The sequence below is a fragment of the Malus sylvestris genome, chromosome 17 (genome assembly GCF_916048215.2).
Source record: "Malus sylvestris chromosome 17, drMalSylv7.2, whole genome shotgun sequence".
In the NCBI taxonomy this organism is placed as follows: Eukaryota; Viridiplantae; Streptophyta; class Magnoliopsida; order Rosales; family Rosaceae; genus Malus; species Malus sylvestris.
In genome coordinates this window covers 23,222,238-23,236,490 of record NC_062276.1, presented here as the reverse complement: position 1 = coordinate 23,236,490, position 14,253 = coordinate 23,222,238, and the positions used below count along the sequence as shown (strand labels likewise).

Sequence of the window (14,253 nt, the reverse complement as noted above, 5' to 3'; positions counted from 1 at the left end):
TATTTTTTACGAGAATTGAACCTAATAACATTTACTTATAAATAAAGAAGACTACTATTAGACTGTATCACTAAGTAGTTCAATTAAATTTGGTCTACCACCTAAGCAAAACTTGGCAATTCAAACTCGAATAATTATTGCATATTTGGGCGATGTGCCCCAACCTCTACACAGAAGTTTGAAATTTATCCCACCAACACGGAAATGGCTTTTTCCGGATCTCTTCCACCTGAGTTAACTGAGTACAAAATTCAGGCTCTTAAAATTTAATTTAACGATTAAAGTTATTATAAATTTTAATGGAACTCCCTTTCTTAACCATTAGATGAAATTTTAAGAAATTAGATTTTATGCTCAATTGGCTCATACGGAAGGAATCCAAGGAGGGCCCTTTCCCACCAACACAATGGCGAGGGCATTGTTGCAAGCTTTCCCCAAAAGCCCACCCACCGACACAAACTCGGATCCTTTCGATTTAAGCTCCATAATCCGTTAGGTGATGAACTTGGCATTCGTGTCGGGGAGGCTTTAAAAGAAGAGATCTTCAAATTGTTTTTTGAGTAAATTATATTTTACCTCCTCAAATTTAAATATAATTGCAACTTTATACAACATTTTAAATTATTTCAGTGGAACACTCCGAAGGGTCGGAGAACGATCTCCTCAGGCAGGCCGATTCACCCATCTCGGAGAACGATCTCCTCAGGCAGGCCGATTCACCCATCTTAGTGTTCTTGCTTTCTCTGGTAAAATCCCTCTACTTGGGGTCGTTGAATATATGGCTAGAAATTTTAATTGTGTACTGGAATCCAAGAAATGCGGCTTATTGTGTCCATTCCATGATTGGTTTTACAGTTTTTACCCAAAAATGTGCAGAAAATATGGAGCTTTTTAGAGAGAATGAGGGCCTCTGGGTTTTTTGTTTGCCTTTAATGTTTGTGGTTTTAGTTTGCTTGTTGATTTTCTTGGATGGAGATGTCTCTCTCTATTTTTTTGGATAAATTACATTTATCAAAATCAAAGAATGCCGAATTCGGCCGGAGAAGAAGGTGGTGGGGGAATTGGTTGTGGTTCTGGCGGTGAGGGAAGGAAAAAATGGGTGGGGGAGGGGACGGATGGAGTGGGAAGAAGAGTGGGGATGGTTTAAATTATTTTACTTTTAAACGATTTTATTTTATTTTATTTTTTTTTTTTTTGAGTTTTGAGTTTTTGGTTTTTTTGGCTTATGTGGCATCCATGTTAGCATAAAAGTAAGTTTCAGATTTGCCACATTACCACTTAATAATCAAGTTAACGAATTGACTAACGGTTATATTATATTGAAATAAAATAATAATAAATGTATGATATTGAAATGTTTTAAAGATGTTGTATGAAGTTGCAATTGGATGCAAACAAGGGGGTAAAATGTAATTTACCTTTTATTTAATTAATAGGGATTAGTTGTGGGGCTCAGACCACATAAACTTCAATGATCCAAACCGACTTTTTTTTCAAGTTACATCTCATAGATCATCTTGTAAGATATTAGCCTAATTGGAATGATTTAAGACATCTAATTGAGTTCCAAGAAATTAGCGAATGTTTTGTTTCATATGAAACAATGAAATTTCATCGTGATAATTAAATAGGCAAATAGTTTCAGATTTAATTGCATTTTTGCAATGTTAATCTATTAATCGAGACTTACAAAATAGATGGTTCGAATAGTTGAAGTTTGATGTGGAGTGGGTCCCACAACTAAAAAATGAGGATCCCTTTACATAAAGGATTCATGTCGTGTTTTCTATGTTCGTGTCATTTTTGTGACATACTCGATATCTTAAAGAGTCGTGTCGTGTAACACTCGTTAAAATAAATATGTAATATGACTCGACCCGAAATTTACCCGTGAATATTAACATGTAATATGACATGATCCGTTACTCGTTAAAGAAAATATATTTTAAATCAATAAATAATCAAATGAAAAACATAATGCTAAATTAGTATCTACATACCACATTGTCACATAAATATTATGTCAAAACATAAAAAAATACATTTGTCTTTCAAGTATTACATACGCCAAAATAACAACCTAATGAAAAAACGTTAGATTAGTACATTACTACAAAATATCAAATGTTCGAGGATATGCAAAATGAAGGGAGTTTTTTTGTTAAGGTTGTGGAACCTTTCTCAAAAGTCAAAACATTGCCAACAATACTCAAACCTTGCACTTTTTTTTGACAAGAAAATCCTGCAATTTTCATCAATCACCAAGGAAAATGTTATTGGAACTTTAGCTTAATCTCAGTCTTCATCAAGCATCAATCACCAAGGGAAAGAATGAAAGAGAGATATCAGTCATATCAGATATAATCATGTAAGTGAGATAAAAAATTCAACGGTAAGGATTTATTCTCACATAACTGAGATTAAATCCTGTGGCTATTATTGTAGTGACGTTTTTTTTTTAATAGTTAACCATTGATTTAAACTTAACCATTGATTGTCGTTTACGTTTACGCTCCATTCTTCACAACAAATTTCATTTTTCAGATTTTCTCTTTTGAAAACATGACCTTTTAGCATATGTAAAAAGATGAATGGTTCGAATCGTTGATATCACGTTCATATTTTTACGGTTAGTGAAAATATTGCTCGAAGATCATAAACTCTCTAGAAACTATATAACATTGAACCATATTTCAGTTAGATGTAAACATCGGAACGTGATAACAATGATCGAAACTGTTCATTTTTCTGCATCCGCTAAAAGATGATGTTTTCAAAAAGTAAGTTTGAAAAATGAAATTTGGTGAGAAGAATAGAGCGTAAACGACAATAGACGGTTAAATATAAATCTAGGGTTTATGTATTATCATGTCGGATTTCGGAGTTAAGCCATTCACAAAAGTTGTAGAGCTTGTCATTATGAGCGATTATATATTCTTTTTACATTTTGCACACTTCTACATGAATTATTATGAAACTTTTATTAATTTTGCACTCAATTAAAAAAAGTATTCATGAGATTTTGGAGGGTTTTAAAAATTTAAACGATAATGTACACATCGTTAAAGCGTAGAAGATGCAATCATGAGTGTGTGCATATTCTATTCACATTTTTCACACTTGTAAATGAATTTTTATGAATGTTTTAATGCGCTTTGGTATTTTTAAATTGCTTTGTATTTTTAAGGGAGATTTATATATAGAGACAAAAAAATTCATTATATTTCAAGAAACTCAACTAGTTTTTAAACATGTTAATGAGAGACAAAAACATAAAAACAACTAAAGCTCAGCCCAAAAACATCAAAACAATGTTTTAAAATACTAGTCGTACCCCTAAGGCTTTAGGGTTGTTATAGAACCCAACCCACACAACTCCAACAAAATTAATATGTACTGTAAGCTCAACCCATCCTTGACTATTTGTGCAAAATCAGTTCAATCAGTCTTCGACCATTTTCGCAGAATTAGTTCTACCCGTCTTTGACCATTTTTACAAAATCAGTTCAACCCGTCCTCGACCTTTTTTGCATAATCAATTCAATCAGTCATCGACCATTTTTGCATAATCAATTCAACCCACTTTTTTCACATAATCAGTTCAACCTGTCCATCATAATTTTTGCAGAATTAGATCAACTCGTCTTCAACTTTTTTTGCAAAATCAGTTCAACCCGTTCTCGACCTTTTTTGCAAATCAGTTTAATCAGTCATCGACCATTTTTGCAGAATCGGTTCAACATGTTCTCGACCTTTTTTGCAAATCAGTTTAATCAGTCATCGACCATTTTTGCAGAATTAGTTCAATAAGTCATTGGCCATTTTTGCAGAATCAATTAAACCCACCATTTTGTAAAATCAGTTCAACCCGTCCTCTATCATTTTTGCATAATCAATTCAACTCGTCTTCTACAATTAAGTATTAAAAGTATAATCTATGTATAATTTTTCCTATTTTTAATCTCACTTATGTAAGATGAAGTACTATGGTTATTGTAGTAACTAGTACGGTTTTCTTAGTAATTTAAAATTATCAAACTAACTTTTTTTCTCAACTGGTTGAAATGGGTTACCCACGTGTAAAGCCATTAAGTACCCGTTATTAACAGGTTCATAAGAAGAAACCTGATAACGATTCAATTAGTTGTCATGTTAACCTAAAACTTGTTATTTCGTGTTGTGTGTTGGAACCAAATTCGCGCACAGCCATGAATTGTGGCTGTGCACAAACTCGAGCAACTTGCAAAAAAGTACATAACCGTGAGCAAGCCTAAAATCGGGGTTGTGCCGGCCAAAAGCAAATCGGGGTTGTGCCGGCCAAAAGCTCTCCGATGGTCGAGTTAGTAAATGATTTTAGACTCAAGTAGCGAGTAAGAGAATTTAAGTGTTTAGATTACGGAAGTAGAGAGAATATTCGGAGTGAGGGAGTCTGATGGTTTTTTATACAAATCTGTTGTTACTTCTTGTGCGTTTGCGTATGTTTTTAAAGAGAAATAAGTGTATCAGTGGGTTGATTGGGAGCCAATATGACTTCTCAATCCCTCGCCGATAGCATGTATCGATTCACATTTGATTATTAATAAAATCTATCTATCATTTGAGAAAAAAAGGGTCAATGACTCATTGAATGAGATTTGAGATTGGAGAAGTGCAAAATGCAATAAAACTACCAGTCAATACAACAACCAGTCTACTACTTGTGGGATTGTCTGAGTGCTCTCTCTTCTTTGTCATCTTTCCAGTTTCTTCATCTATTAATTTTCTTGGAAAATCCACACAAAATTTCTTGTCACTTTTATTGCAACAGCTTCTCTCTCCCCCTCAAAAGCTGCTACAATTTTGATCAAAGTAGTGCTCCAATGGCGAGGCCTGGCAACAAGATCATACAAGCCAAACTGGTGGGTATGTCTTACCCTCTCTTTTATTTCCAATTCTTTTACTTCTGTATTTTTTTTCTATATCTTTTGCCTCTGTTCCCTTCAGCTGCAATCTATCATTACAAAAGACTAATGTGTGCAGAGATTTTCATGAGAATCTGAAGGGTTCTATTTGCAATTGCTTAGCTCAAGAATCTTAATCTTATATATTACCCAGAATACAAAATTTGATGTCAATTGTGTGTGTGTGTGTGTATATACACTTTCTTCCAAAATTTGATGTCAATTGTGTGTGTGTGTGTATACACTTTCTTCCAACTGCATACTGGAAAGATTCAACCCCACATAAGTTTGATGTAACTTCTGTGACTATCCAAATGAAGCTATGGGATGTCAATTGTGTGTGTGTGTGTGTGTATACACTTTCTTCCAACTGCATACTGGAAAGATTCAACCCCACATAAGTTTGATGTAAATTGTATAGTCTGATGTAATGGGATATCAGGTATTCCGTATTCTACCGCTTCGATTTCCTAGTTGATACAATAAAACTATGGAGACTCCCATAAAAATGATAAAGCTTCCTTGTTCGAACGCTTGCGGTGGTTCATTTACTAGCTAAACATTTAGTTATGTTGGCTCTATCAGGATTTCGAGCAGAGCAGCATTTCTAGGTGTGCCATTTTGTTACTCCAGACCGTCTTTTAGTTTTAGGATCGGATTTTTTATCTGCATTTGTAATCACATTTTTAGTACCGAACGATGTAGAAAAATGTTGATTCTTATTTGCAGTTGTATTTACATGCAAACAATATTAGTGGAATCGTCTCACAAAGACACAGCTTATTTCTAAATTTCTTGAATGTTTCCTTTTCAGGTGCTTCTAGGGGACATGGGAACTGGGAAAACCAGCTTGGTGTTAAGATTTGTCAAAGGCCAGTTCTTCGATAACCAGGTTTTTGTTGATCTCTTGTATTTTCGACATAATCTTTCCTTTTCCCGATTTATGAGTTTCACAAGGGAGCACCTCGGTGCTTATCTGTGATGCAGGAACCAACGATAGGAGCAGCTTTTTTCACTCAAATACTGTCTTTAAGTGAAGCCACTGTGAAGTTTGACATATGGGACACCGCAGGACAAGAACGATACCATAGCTTGGCTCCTATGTACTATCGTGGTGCAGCAGCAGCTGTAGTCGTGTATGACATCTCAAGCACGGTACTTAGCTAGGAATTAATTTCCACTTACAAGATACCAAAAGTTGCACATTTTAGAAGACTGAATGCAGGGACGGAGCCAGAAATTTCTTCTAGTGGGGGCAACCGAAAACAACTAAGAAAACCTTATTATAGTATGGTTATACGCAATATGATATTAAGGATGGTTTCAAATGATGATGTATCATAATTCCAATGTTACAAAAATTTCAATATAGTAGTGGAAAGTGGCAAAGTGATGAGAAAAATATACGTACATGATAGGCAGGAGAGGGTTTTTTTGTTTGAATGACAGAACAAGAGCACTATTGCTCATATATGGAGTACAAGTAGAATGAATATATGTTGGATATTAGATAGATATATTTCTTCAAAGATAACCCGTGTATATTATATAATTGTAGTCTGCAACTAGACAAACGAATTACTTGAGTGAGTGGGGGCATCTGCCCCCGATGAGCCTTCATTGGCTCCGTCCATGACTGAATGCATGCAGTTCTCTCTCTCTCTCTCTCTCTCTCTCTCTGATTAGCTTGTGAATATCTATGGTTCTCTGATTAGTATTTTGAATTGTCCCCAGGAGACATTTACTCGAGCCAAAAAATGGGTTCAAGAATTGCAGAGGCAAGGTAAACCAGTGTTCGTATCATGTTTTTCCTTTCCTAGACTCTGTTTCCAATAGTAAAAACCAAATAGTCAAATTATTAAAAATGATTTACCTCTTCTCTTGTCTTAAGATACTGATAATTATATAATCTTCCTAATATGCTTTAAGTTAAATCCAAACTTCTGTATATTTTGCAAATATTTCATCAGATATGTGATATACATTACTTACTAGACTAGTAGTGTTCCGTTGCTTACTGTTTCCGTAAGTGTTGCCCTATGCAGATGTCATGCATAAAGGGTGGAACAAACCTTGCTTTTCAGAACCTCCTATTTAGTTCCTATTCTCATCCGAATCTTTCGGGCTATTTGTCACCTTCCATGGTCTAAAACTGTGTTGCTTGTATTATTAAATCTGTGGCAGGCCTCGATACCTCTCTTTCGCGTGCCCTCCGCTGTCAAAATTTTGATTGCTTTTCTCTGGCTAGCTAGTACATTCTGAAACAACCTGGTTTAGCTCTTGTATTGCATACATCTCTGTGTATCCTACGTTATATATTAAAGTAGTAAGTCTGTTTTGGGATGATTTTTTTAGTTGCACTTCGAAAATGATTCGTTATCAGTATTGTGTGCTTATTTTAGAATGATCTCGAGCTGTTCTTGAAAGATGATCTATTATTTATCGCATTCTCTAGGGAATTTAAACTTGGTGTTGGCATTGGTTGCAAATAAGTGCGACTTGGAGGCAAAAAGGGAGGTCGAGAGTGAGGTATTTCCAACAGCTTCTCCACAATTTCCCATTCTCTTTCGCTTTCCTTCTGCATGACTTTTTTAGGAATGCACATTAAATGTTACGCTGTTTGTTCAATCAAAAGTTGTATACAGATCACAGGTCACCGTCTGATTTTTCTTGTAATTGGGTTGCAGGAAGGGGAGCAATTTGCTCAAGAGAACGGGATGTTTTTCTTGGAAACATCAGCCAAAACCGCGCAGAACATTAACGAGCTTTTCCATGAAATAGGTAAAATTTAGGTTTATTATCCGGAAGAAAGATGTGTTTCTGTTATATCAGTGCCTAGGAACTAGGATAGCAGGTTGATCCCAAAGGCTCATATCATATGAGACGTGAGCTGCTTGTTCGTGTAGGGTTGTATTACTCGAAATGACTTAGGATCACGGCCTATTGACATTCGGAAAATTTCATTTACAGTTTTGCATTCTAGCCTGGTTTTTGAAATTCGGACAACGCTTAGACGGTTCTTTTCCTTTCCACCTATGCAGCAAAGAGATTGGCAAAAGCTGCTCCCGCAAAGCCTGCCAGAGTGAATCTAAACAGCGAAACACGAGACAGAAGAAGAATGGGATTTTGCTGCTTGGGATGACTCGACGACATTTTTTGAGAAATCCCATTTTGCCTGTGGCTCGAAGATCGTGTTCTTCAAAGTGCAAGTCGAAGTCTCAACAAATTGCTGACACGAAATCAAACATGTTATTGATTGAAAGTTACATCTGTACATAAGATTCGTATACGTTCTGCAGAACACCAATGTTGCCTTGACAATCATATTCGTATGTCACCGATGTTCGTCGAAAGCATATGAAGCAGTGTAGCCATTACACAAAAACTTAGGTTGGATGGATCAGCTCATCTGTAGACTAACTGTAAAGGCAGTCCTCATTCTTTTTCATCAGCTTGTGTGCGGTTTCCAACCATCTATACATCTTTTTCGCGGTTTAAGTCCACTGGATTCTTTCTTTGGAAGGAAGAAAGGTATATATAAAGAGTACATCTTCCATAATTCTGAAAACACTTCCTTTAATGAAAGCAAACTGTTATTAGCACTCCAAAAATCTCATTCTACACTCACAAGTGAATTTTTCTTTCTATTTATAGATAATTCGGGGTGCAAAATGAGATTTTTAGAGTGCTAATAACAATTCCCTAATGAAATATTATAGGGGAAGGGGGTGGTCTTAACCTTACAATGGGCTAGCAATAATATGGTTCAAATTCGCTTTTGACGAGAATCAAACATAAGATCTCTCACTTACAAGTGAAAAGGAATACCACCAGATTGTAGTACTAAATAGCAAGTGACTCGTTTAAATCTAAACTACTGGTAAGAGCAACCTTTCCGTTGCACAAAGACTCGCCCACAAATCTAAACCATTGGTGATATTAGTAAAAGAAATTTACAATTCCAACCCTCTGTGACAAAATTAACAAAAAACCAATCCACCACATAAGACAAGACAACACCCCCTAATGACATTACAGTTATGGGTATTTTTTGAAGGGGCATGATATCCACACCGCATTTTACTTCTCACACACCCCTTGATAATTTATGTTCGTTGATCTTCTTTAATTCATCCGATCCGACGGTCGAAAATTAAAAATGTACGTGAGAAGTAAAATGGGATGTGTGGATAGCACACCCCTTTTTGGAATATTGGTGTGTGGGTGTAGGTGGTGGTTTGTTCTGGTGGTTAGGGTCTTCTTCTTCAACCCACTGCGTATCGAGTTTAAATTCTCCTCTCCTATAGTTTAAATTAAAGTAGTTATATGCTTGTATTCCGAGGAAAAGGAAATTCGGTGGAAAAGATTGTGTGACCTTTATTAGGAACCACATTCTTTAAAGAAAAAGTACCAAGCTCAAGGGTATCTAGAAAGACAACCACATTCTTCCTGTAAGTGTCCATGTCTCATAAATTTCTTTAATGCAAAGCTGGTTCCCTGACACCAACTTGGAAGGTTATAGTTGGACAATGACTTGGATGGACTAATAACACCAACGTGATAGCGTCTCAAATCAATAATACAGTGCCATGTGAAAGAACACGACGATACCAAGTTGAGACTCGATATTGCATCATTGTCCGAAACGCTTCGTCAGCATTCCAAAGAGAGTCAACACCAGTCAAAGGAATATAAACATAATCCCCCCATGACCAAAACCAAGAGACAATTCTCAGTATGTATTGAAACAACTTTATGTATATGATTTTGAGGGCTTTGTCCCATAAGAAAATTGCACAAACTTATAAGTTGGTAATAGATACAAATATACTTATAGGCAGGAAAAAATCATTTAAACAAACCTATTCTCTTGCTGAGCTCTCACTTGGATTATGGGGTGATCTGGACCTCAAGCCTCTGTACATTTCTGAACAAGAATAGGCGAAATCCGACAACGCCCTAAAGAGTTCTGGCAAGCGAGTTTTAAGACTTACCACCGACTTCTCCCTCACCTGAAGGCCTAGCCGTTCATATGTTTCCTCCTCCTCCTCTAACCTCTTCTTCACTATCTCCACAGCAAACTGCTTTTCTGCAAGCACATCACTTCGAGTGTGGCCTTCTGGCCCATCTGTATCTCCTTCGTCCGGAATGGTCTTGTGCTTATTTTTATCGTACCATTCTTGGAACTGTCTCATCTTGCGGGAAAGTTCTTTCCGGGTGTCTTCACATTTCTCCTTCATTTTAATTTCTTCCTCTTGGTGGATCATAATAGTATTGATTGCAGCAGCAAAGTTGTATATAGCAGTTCTTGCAACATCGTCTGGAAGTTTCTCAAGATGATCATGCCACGCAAGGAGGAGTCCCTGAATAGGGGGCCGTTGAATTCTTGGAGGGGAAGAAACCTTCTCCTTCAAGTTGCTCTCAATGGGGATGAGATTAAGTTTTAACCAACTGTTGAGGGCCTTTATGTACTCCTTTTGTTGACTCACAAGCTTCACAAACTCACTCTGCCACCCTTGCACAACACCAAACAGTTGTATCGTGCGCTCATGGTGGTGCTCACTTGTGTGCTTGGGACATTGGGAGATGTCCAACCACCTGAGTTCTTTGGCAATATTCGATTGGGTCTCATGGTGAGATCGCATTGTTGCCCACATAATTGTCATCCTGCAGTCCGAGAGTCCTATTTTAGTGGTTTCAAATTTTATGTTTGAAAATGAAGCAGTATAAAGATCTAAACTCCCACAAGGTTAGTTCGGTGGTAAAGTCCATCTCTGCCAAGGCACCATTCTGTGCCTAGGCAAGGCAATGACCCCGAGTGTTTATTAACCAAAACAAAATAAAAGAATCTCTGGAAGCAAAAGCATTAAGATCTAGAAACGGAATAGGATGGGTCACCATATATAGGTTTCCTTCAAAATGTGTATAAACAAGACAAATTTTTATAGGTCTTCACAGAGAAGGGTAGCACCATCCACTCATAAGTTGCGAGGAAAGGAAAGCTTACATTGAATGCTTTCCAACATTAAAAATATCCAATAGATCAGTGTCCAAATCCCTAGTTCTACATAGCACGCATAGCGAGTCAAATATGCCAGTGCAGATATTAAAGACTATATCGTTCTTTTCTTTTCTTCATTGCTCTTTCAAAAGATAATTCTGAACACTCTATATTCTGAAAAACTTATCCAGTAACTACTGAACTTTTCGGGAGAAAATATAGCTATAATTCATTATTTGCAAAATCTACCTACAACTCATTTACCATCTATCAAATCCCTAATCAATCCAAACAATATGCGGAAGTAGACTATTGTTCTCTATCATCAAATGCAATAAATAAATTCAGATGCCGAAAATCAGGAACTCGTCCAAAACTAAGAAACCTGAAATAAAGAAACTGCTCATATATAAATGGAGTTGTCAAGAAAAACTCACCCCTCGACAAGCTGAACAAGTTTTGGGTACAACCGTTCGTCTCGTAATGAGTTTATCTCTGCTACTGTTGAATCCATGGACTGCATGTCAACAATGTATCTTGTATGCAGATGACTTACGGCTGCTTTTGCCTTCTCCAATGCTTCAGAGTTATTACCCCGTTTCTTCACCCTGTTCAGCGAGGCAACCTTCTTTTGGTACTCAAATTTCATAAGCTCACCGGCCTATCCACCAACCAATCCCACAAACGATTTCAGTACACAAGTAATGAATATTGACATCAGTGAAGAGAATTACTAAAGTTTAAAGGACCACAATACAACCGAAGCAAACGACAAGAGGGACAGATTCACAAAGTTGTGTGGAACAATGTAGCATGTAAACCAGGATACTGATATCAGTGAAAGAAACAAAAAAGAAAATGATGGGAGTTTTTTAGTACCTTGACTTCATCGTATAGCTTTTTCTCCCACGCCAACAATTTATCCAAGATGGTAGCGTGAGTTTCGTGCTCTTCCAAGTCGAAGTCATCCTTGCCCTCATCCACATTCGCCAATCCTCGAAAAGACCGATTCCATGTAATAACACGCATCACCCTAGCAGAGTGATCAATATGCCCTGCAATTGTAATCACAGTAATTGCCAGCAAACATCAGAATTACTCTTTTTCGGTCTCAAAACATCATAAGATTACTCCAACGAACATAACAATACCCGACAACAGAATCATAAGATTACCTCGATTATCAGCAAAATTGGAGTGATAGTGGAGCCGGGCGGCCTCCAACATCTTGGAAACATCATGGGCACTCTCTGAAGCCTTGAGAAAATGGTCATCAAGCTCCCCAAATATCTTCACCAAATTCACAGTCCCCTTTGACCCCGCCGCCTTCGGCTTCTTCAGGCTATTTCCAGTGGACCCCCCGGGCACCACCTCCGCCACCGCAGGCGGCGGCGGCGCCACTACCACCTCCTCGACTTTCGGACTCCTCTCCACCTCTTCCTCTTCATCCTTTTCCACCCTCTTCGGACTTTCGTCCAACACCTCCTCTTCTTCAATACTCTCGACTCTCGTTGGCGGCCTTTCGTCGTACACCCTTCGCTCAATCTCTTCGGCGTCGGCCAGCGTCGTCGCCGGCATATTATCCACTGAGAAAAAGTAGTCAAAAGGGCTGTCCCGATGCTGTGGCAACGGCGGCACCGACCGGCTCTCCACCGAAATTGGCGGAGCCGGAGATGAAACTGGCGGTGGACCATCCGAATTGTGATCTTTCTCCACAACCCCTCTTTTACCCCGGCTGCTCCTGCTCCTCCGCCTCAAGCTCTCGCTCTCAATCACCTCATCGTCCTCGTCCTCCTCGATGATGGGTTTGGGCTTGGGCTTGGACTTGGGCAGGGGCTTCGGTTCGGGTTTGATCTCGGGCATGCTGGCGGCGCGCTGTAAAGGGGAGCCGGAGAAGCTAGGGAGCGGCGGAGGCGGAGGAAGATTATCCACAAAAGGAAGCGGGGCGGGGGGGGCGAGGGCGGCGGAGGAGGGCAAATTGGGCTGGGGGTATGGACCGAGCACCTCGCCCTGGGCGTAGTCGCTTAAGGCGGCGCCGGTGTTCTTCAAGTAGATGGCGTAGGAGGAGTGGGCGGCGGCGAAGGCGTTACGAAAGGAGACGGCTTGTTTCATGAAGAGCTTGCGATCTTTGCAGCGGGAGACCGCTTCTTCGTTCTCGATCTTGGACTGGGTGCAGCCCATGTCTGGCTATTCAGCTGAGATTGGGGAAACGGGCAAGGAAGATCGAAGAAGATGCTGATTGGAAGTTGAGAGAGAGAGAGAGAGAGAGAGAGAGAGAGAGAGTTGAAGGAGGTTGGAGGCGCTACTTTTGAGTCAGCGTCTCCTTCCGTGAGGAAAAGGAAAGGGGCAAAACGTCAGATTTTTGAGTCAGCCACTGCAGGGCTGCAGGATTCGGCTCTCACGACAACGTCAGATTTTTTTATGTTGCAACTACGACATGATATATGTTAATTATATAAATTTATGAAATTTATTTTTAAAACTTTAACGAAAAAATTTTGGTAATGTTTATTTAACCGAAAAAATATATTTTTACATTAAAATATCAATCATATTACTATTTATTTTACTATTTATTTTATTCTTATCATTAAAACTCAAAATTTTCAAGTCATTTTCATTAGCTTTCCTTTGATTTTTATATGTTTTTTCCACATGTACAATGGGACTAGCATTCTCTTTCTTCCTCTTTTCATCATCTTCCCTCCCATCATCTCACATTTTTTTATTTTGTCTTTCTCTTTCTATATAAAATTAATAAAAAATATTGACATGATTTCATCGTAACCGTTTAAATAAAAAAAAGGAAAGATGATGAGAAAAAAAGAAGGAAGAAAATCATATTCCAACACAATGACTTGTGTATCTCGCTCCATGACAAGTGACAACGGAAACGGTGTCACTTTTCACACGGTTTTATTTGTATTTTTACTTTTTTTTTTTTTTTTTAAGAATTGTATTATTTTGGTAATTACAAGTGGGTTGTAGATGGTGATTTGGTGGGGGTAGAGAGAGAGAGAGAGAAGAAGGGACAAACAAGGAAAGAGGCGTTGGGATTTTGGAGTTGGACTTTCGGGGATGAGTTTTTGGAAATTAGCGGCTGAGTCAACAAATCGTAAATGATGGGTAAGATAAGTCAAATTTAAAAATACGATTTATCACAAATAAATATTAAGTAGATTCTTTTATAAGGAAGCTTTTTATAAAAAATTTGCCATCTTATATTTTTAGTATAATTTTTTAATCATATTAGTATACGTATTAAACTATGAGATGATGAAGAATTCATGAAAAATCTCATTTTAAAATAGT

The 14,253-nt window shown here is 37.9% G+C and overlaps 2 protein-coding genes across 4 annotated transcripts; one reads left to right on the top strand and one right to left on the bottom strand.

Annotated features, from left to right (window-relative positions):
* Window positions 1-4,685: 4,685 nt before the first annotated feature.
* LOC126610746 (ras-related protein Rab5-like) lies at window positions 4,686-8,443 on the top strand. 3 transcript variants are annotated; one of them, XM_050278867.1, is made up of 7 exons: window positions 4,686-4,902; window positions 5,755-5,832; window positions 5,928-6,095; window positions 6,675-6,723; window positions 7,396-7,469; window positions 7,628-7,721; window positions 7,911-8,443. In XM_050278867.1, exons 2-7 carry the CDS (start codon window positions 5,770-5,772, stop codon window positions 8,024-8,026), a joined length of 564 nt encoding a protein of 187 aa, XP_050134824.1. In that variant the 5' UTR covers window positions 4,686-4,902; window positions 5,755-5,769; the 3' UTR covers window positions 8,027-8,443. The 3 variants fall into 3 exon arrangements, with proteins under 3 accessions (XP_050134824.1, XP_050134822.1, XP_050134823.1); XM_050278865.1 differs by having other exon boundaries at window positions 4,690-4,898; XM_050278866.1 differs by having other exon boundaries at window positions 4,704-4,898; window positions 7,982-8,443.
* Window positions 8,444-9,680: 1,237 nt separating this feature from the next.
* LOC126610745 (protein ROLLING AND ERECT LEAF 2-like) lies at window positions 9,681-13,354 on the bottom strand. Its single transcript, XM_050278864.1, has 4 exons — window positions 12,117-13,354; window positions 11,821-11,996; window positions 11,379-11,602; window positions 9,681-10,607 (listed from the first exon to the last, which is right to left on the bottom strand). Exons 1-4 carry the CDS (start codon window positions 13,120-13,122, stop codon window positions 9,803-9,805), a joined length of 2,211 nt encoding a protein of 736 aa, XP_050134821.1. The 5' UTR covers window positions 13,123-13,354; the 3' UTR covers window positions 9,681-9,802.
* Between the last annotated feature and the right edge of the window lie 899 nt (window positions 13,355-14,253).

Bases quoted from the DNA above. Each gene is read 5' to 3' on its own strand.
- LOC126610746 (XM_050278865.1), top strand. From the start codon at position 4,860: ATGGCGAGGCCTGGCAACAAGATCATACAAGCCAAACTG. The intron at 4,899-5,754 runs GTGGGTATGTCT...TTTCCTTTTCAG, and splicing joins AGATCATACAAGCCAAACTG to GTGCTTCTAGGGGACATGGG. The intron at 7,722-7,910 runs GTAAAATTTAGG...TTTCATTTACAG, and splicing joins CGAGCTTTTCCATGAAATAG to TTTTGCATTCTAGCCTGGTT.
- LOC126610745 (XM_050278864.1), bottom strand. From the start codon at position 13,122: ATGGGCTGCACCCAGTCCAAGATCGAGAACGAAGAAGCGGTCTCCCGC. The intron at 11,997-12,116 runs GTAATCTTATGA...TTACAATTGCAG, and splicing joins CAATTTTGCTGATAATCGAG to GGCATATTGATCACTCTGCT. The intron at 10,608-11,378 runs GTGAGTTTTTCT...CTCGGACTGCAG, and splicing joins CTTGTTCAGCTTGTCGAGGG to GATGACAATTATGTGGGCAA.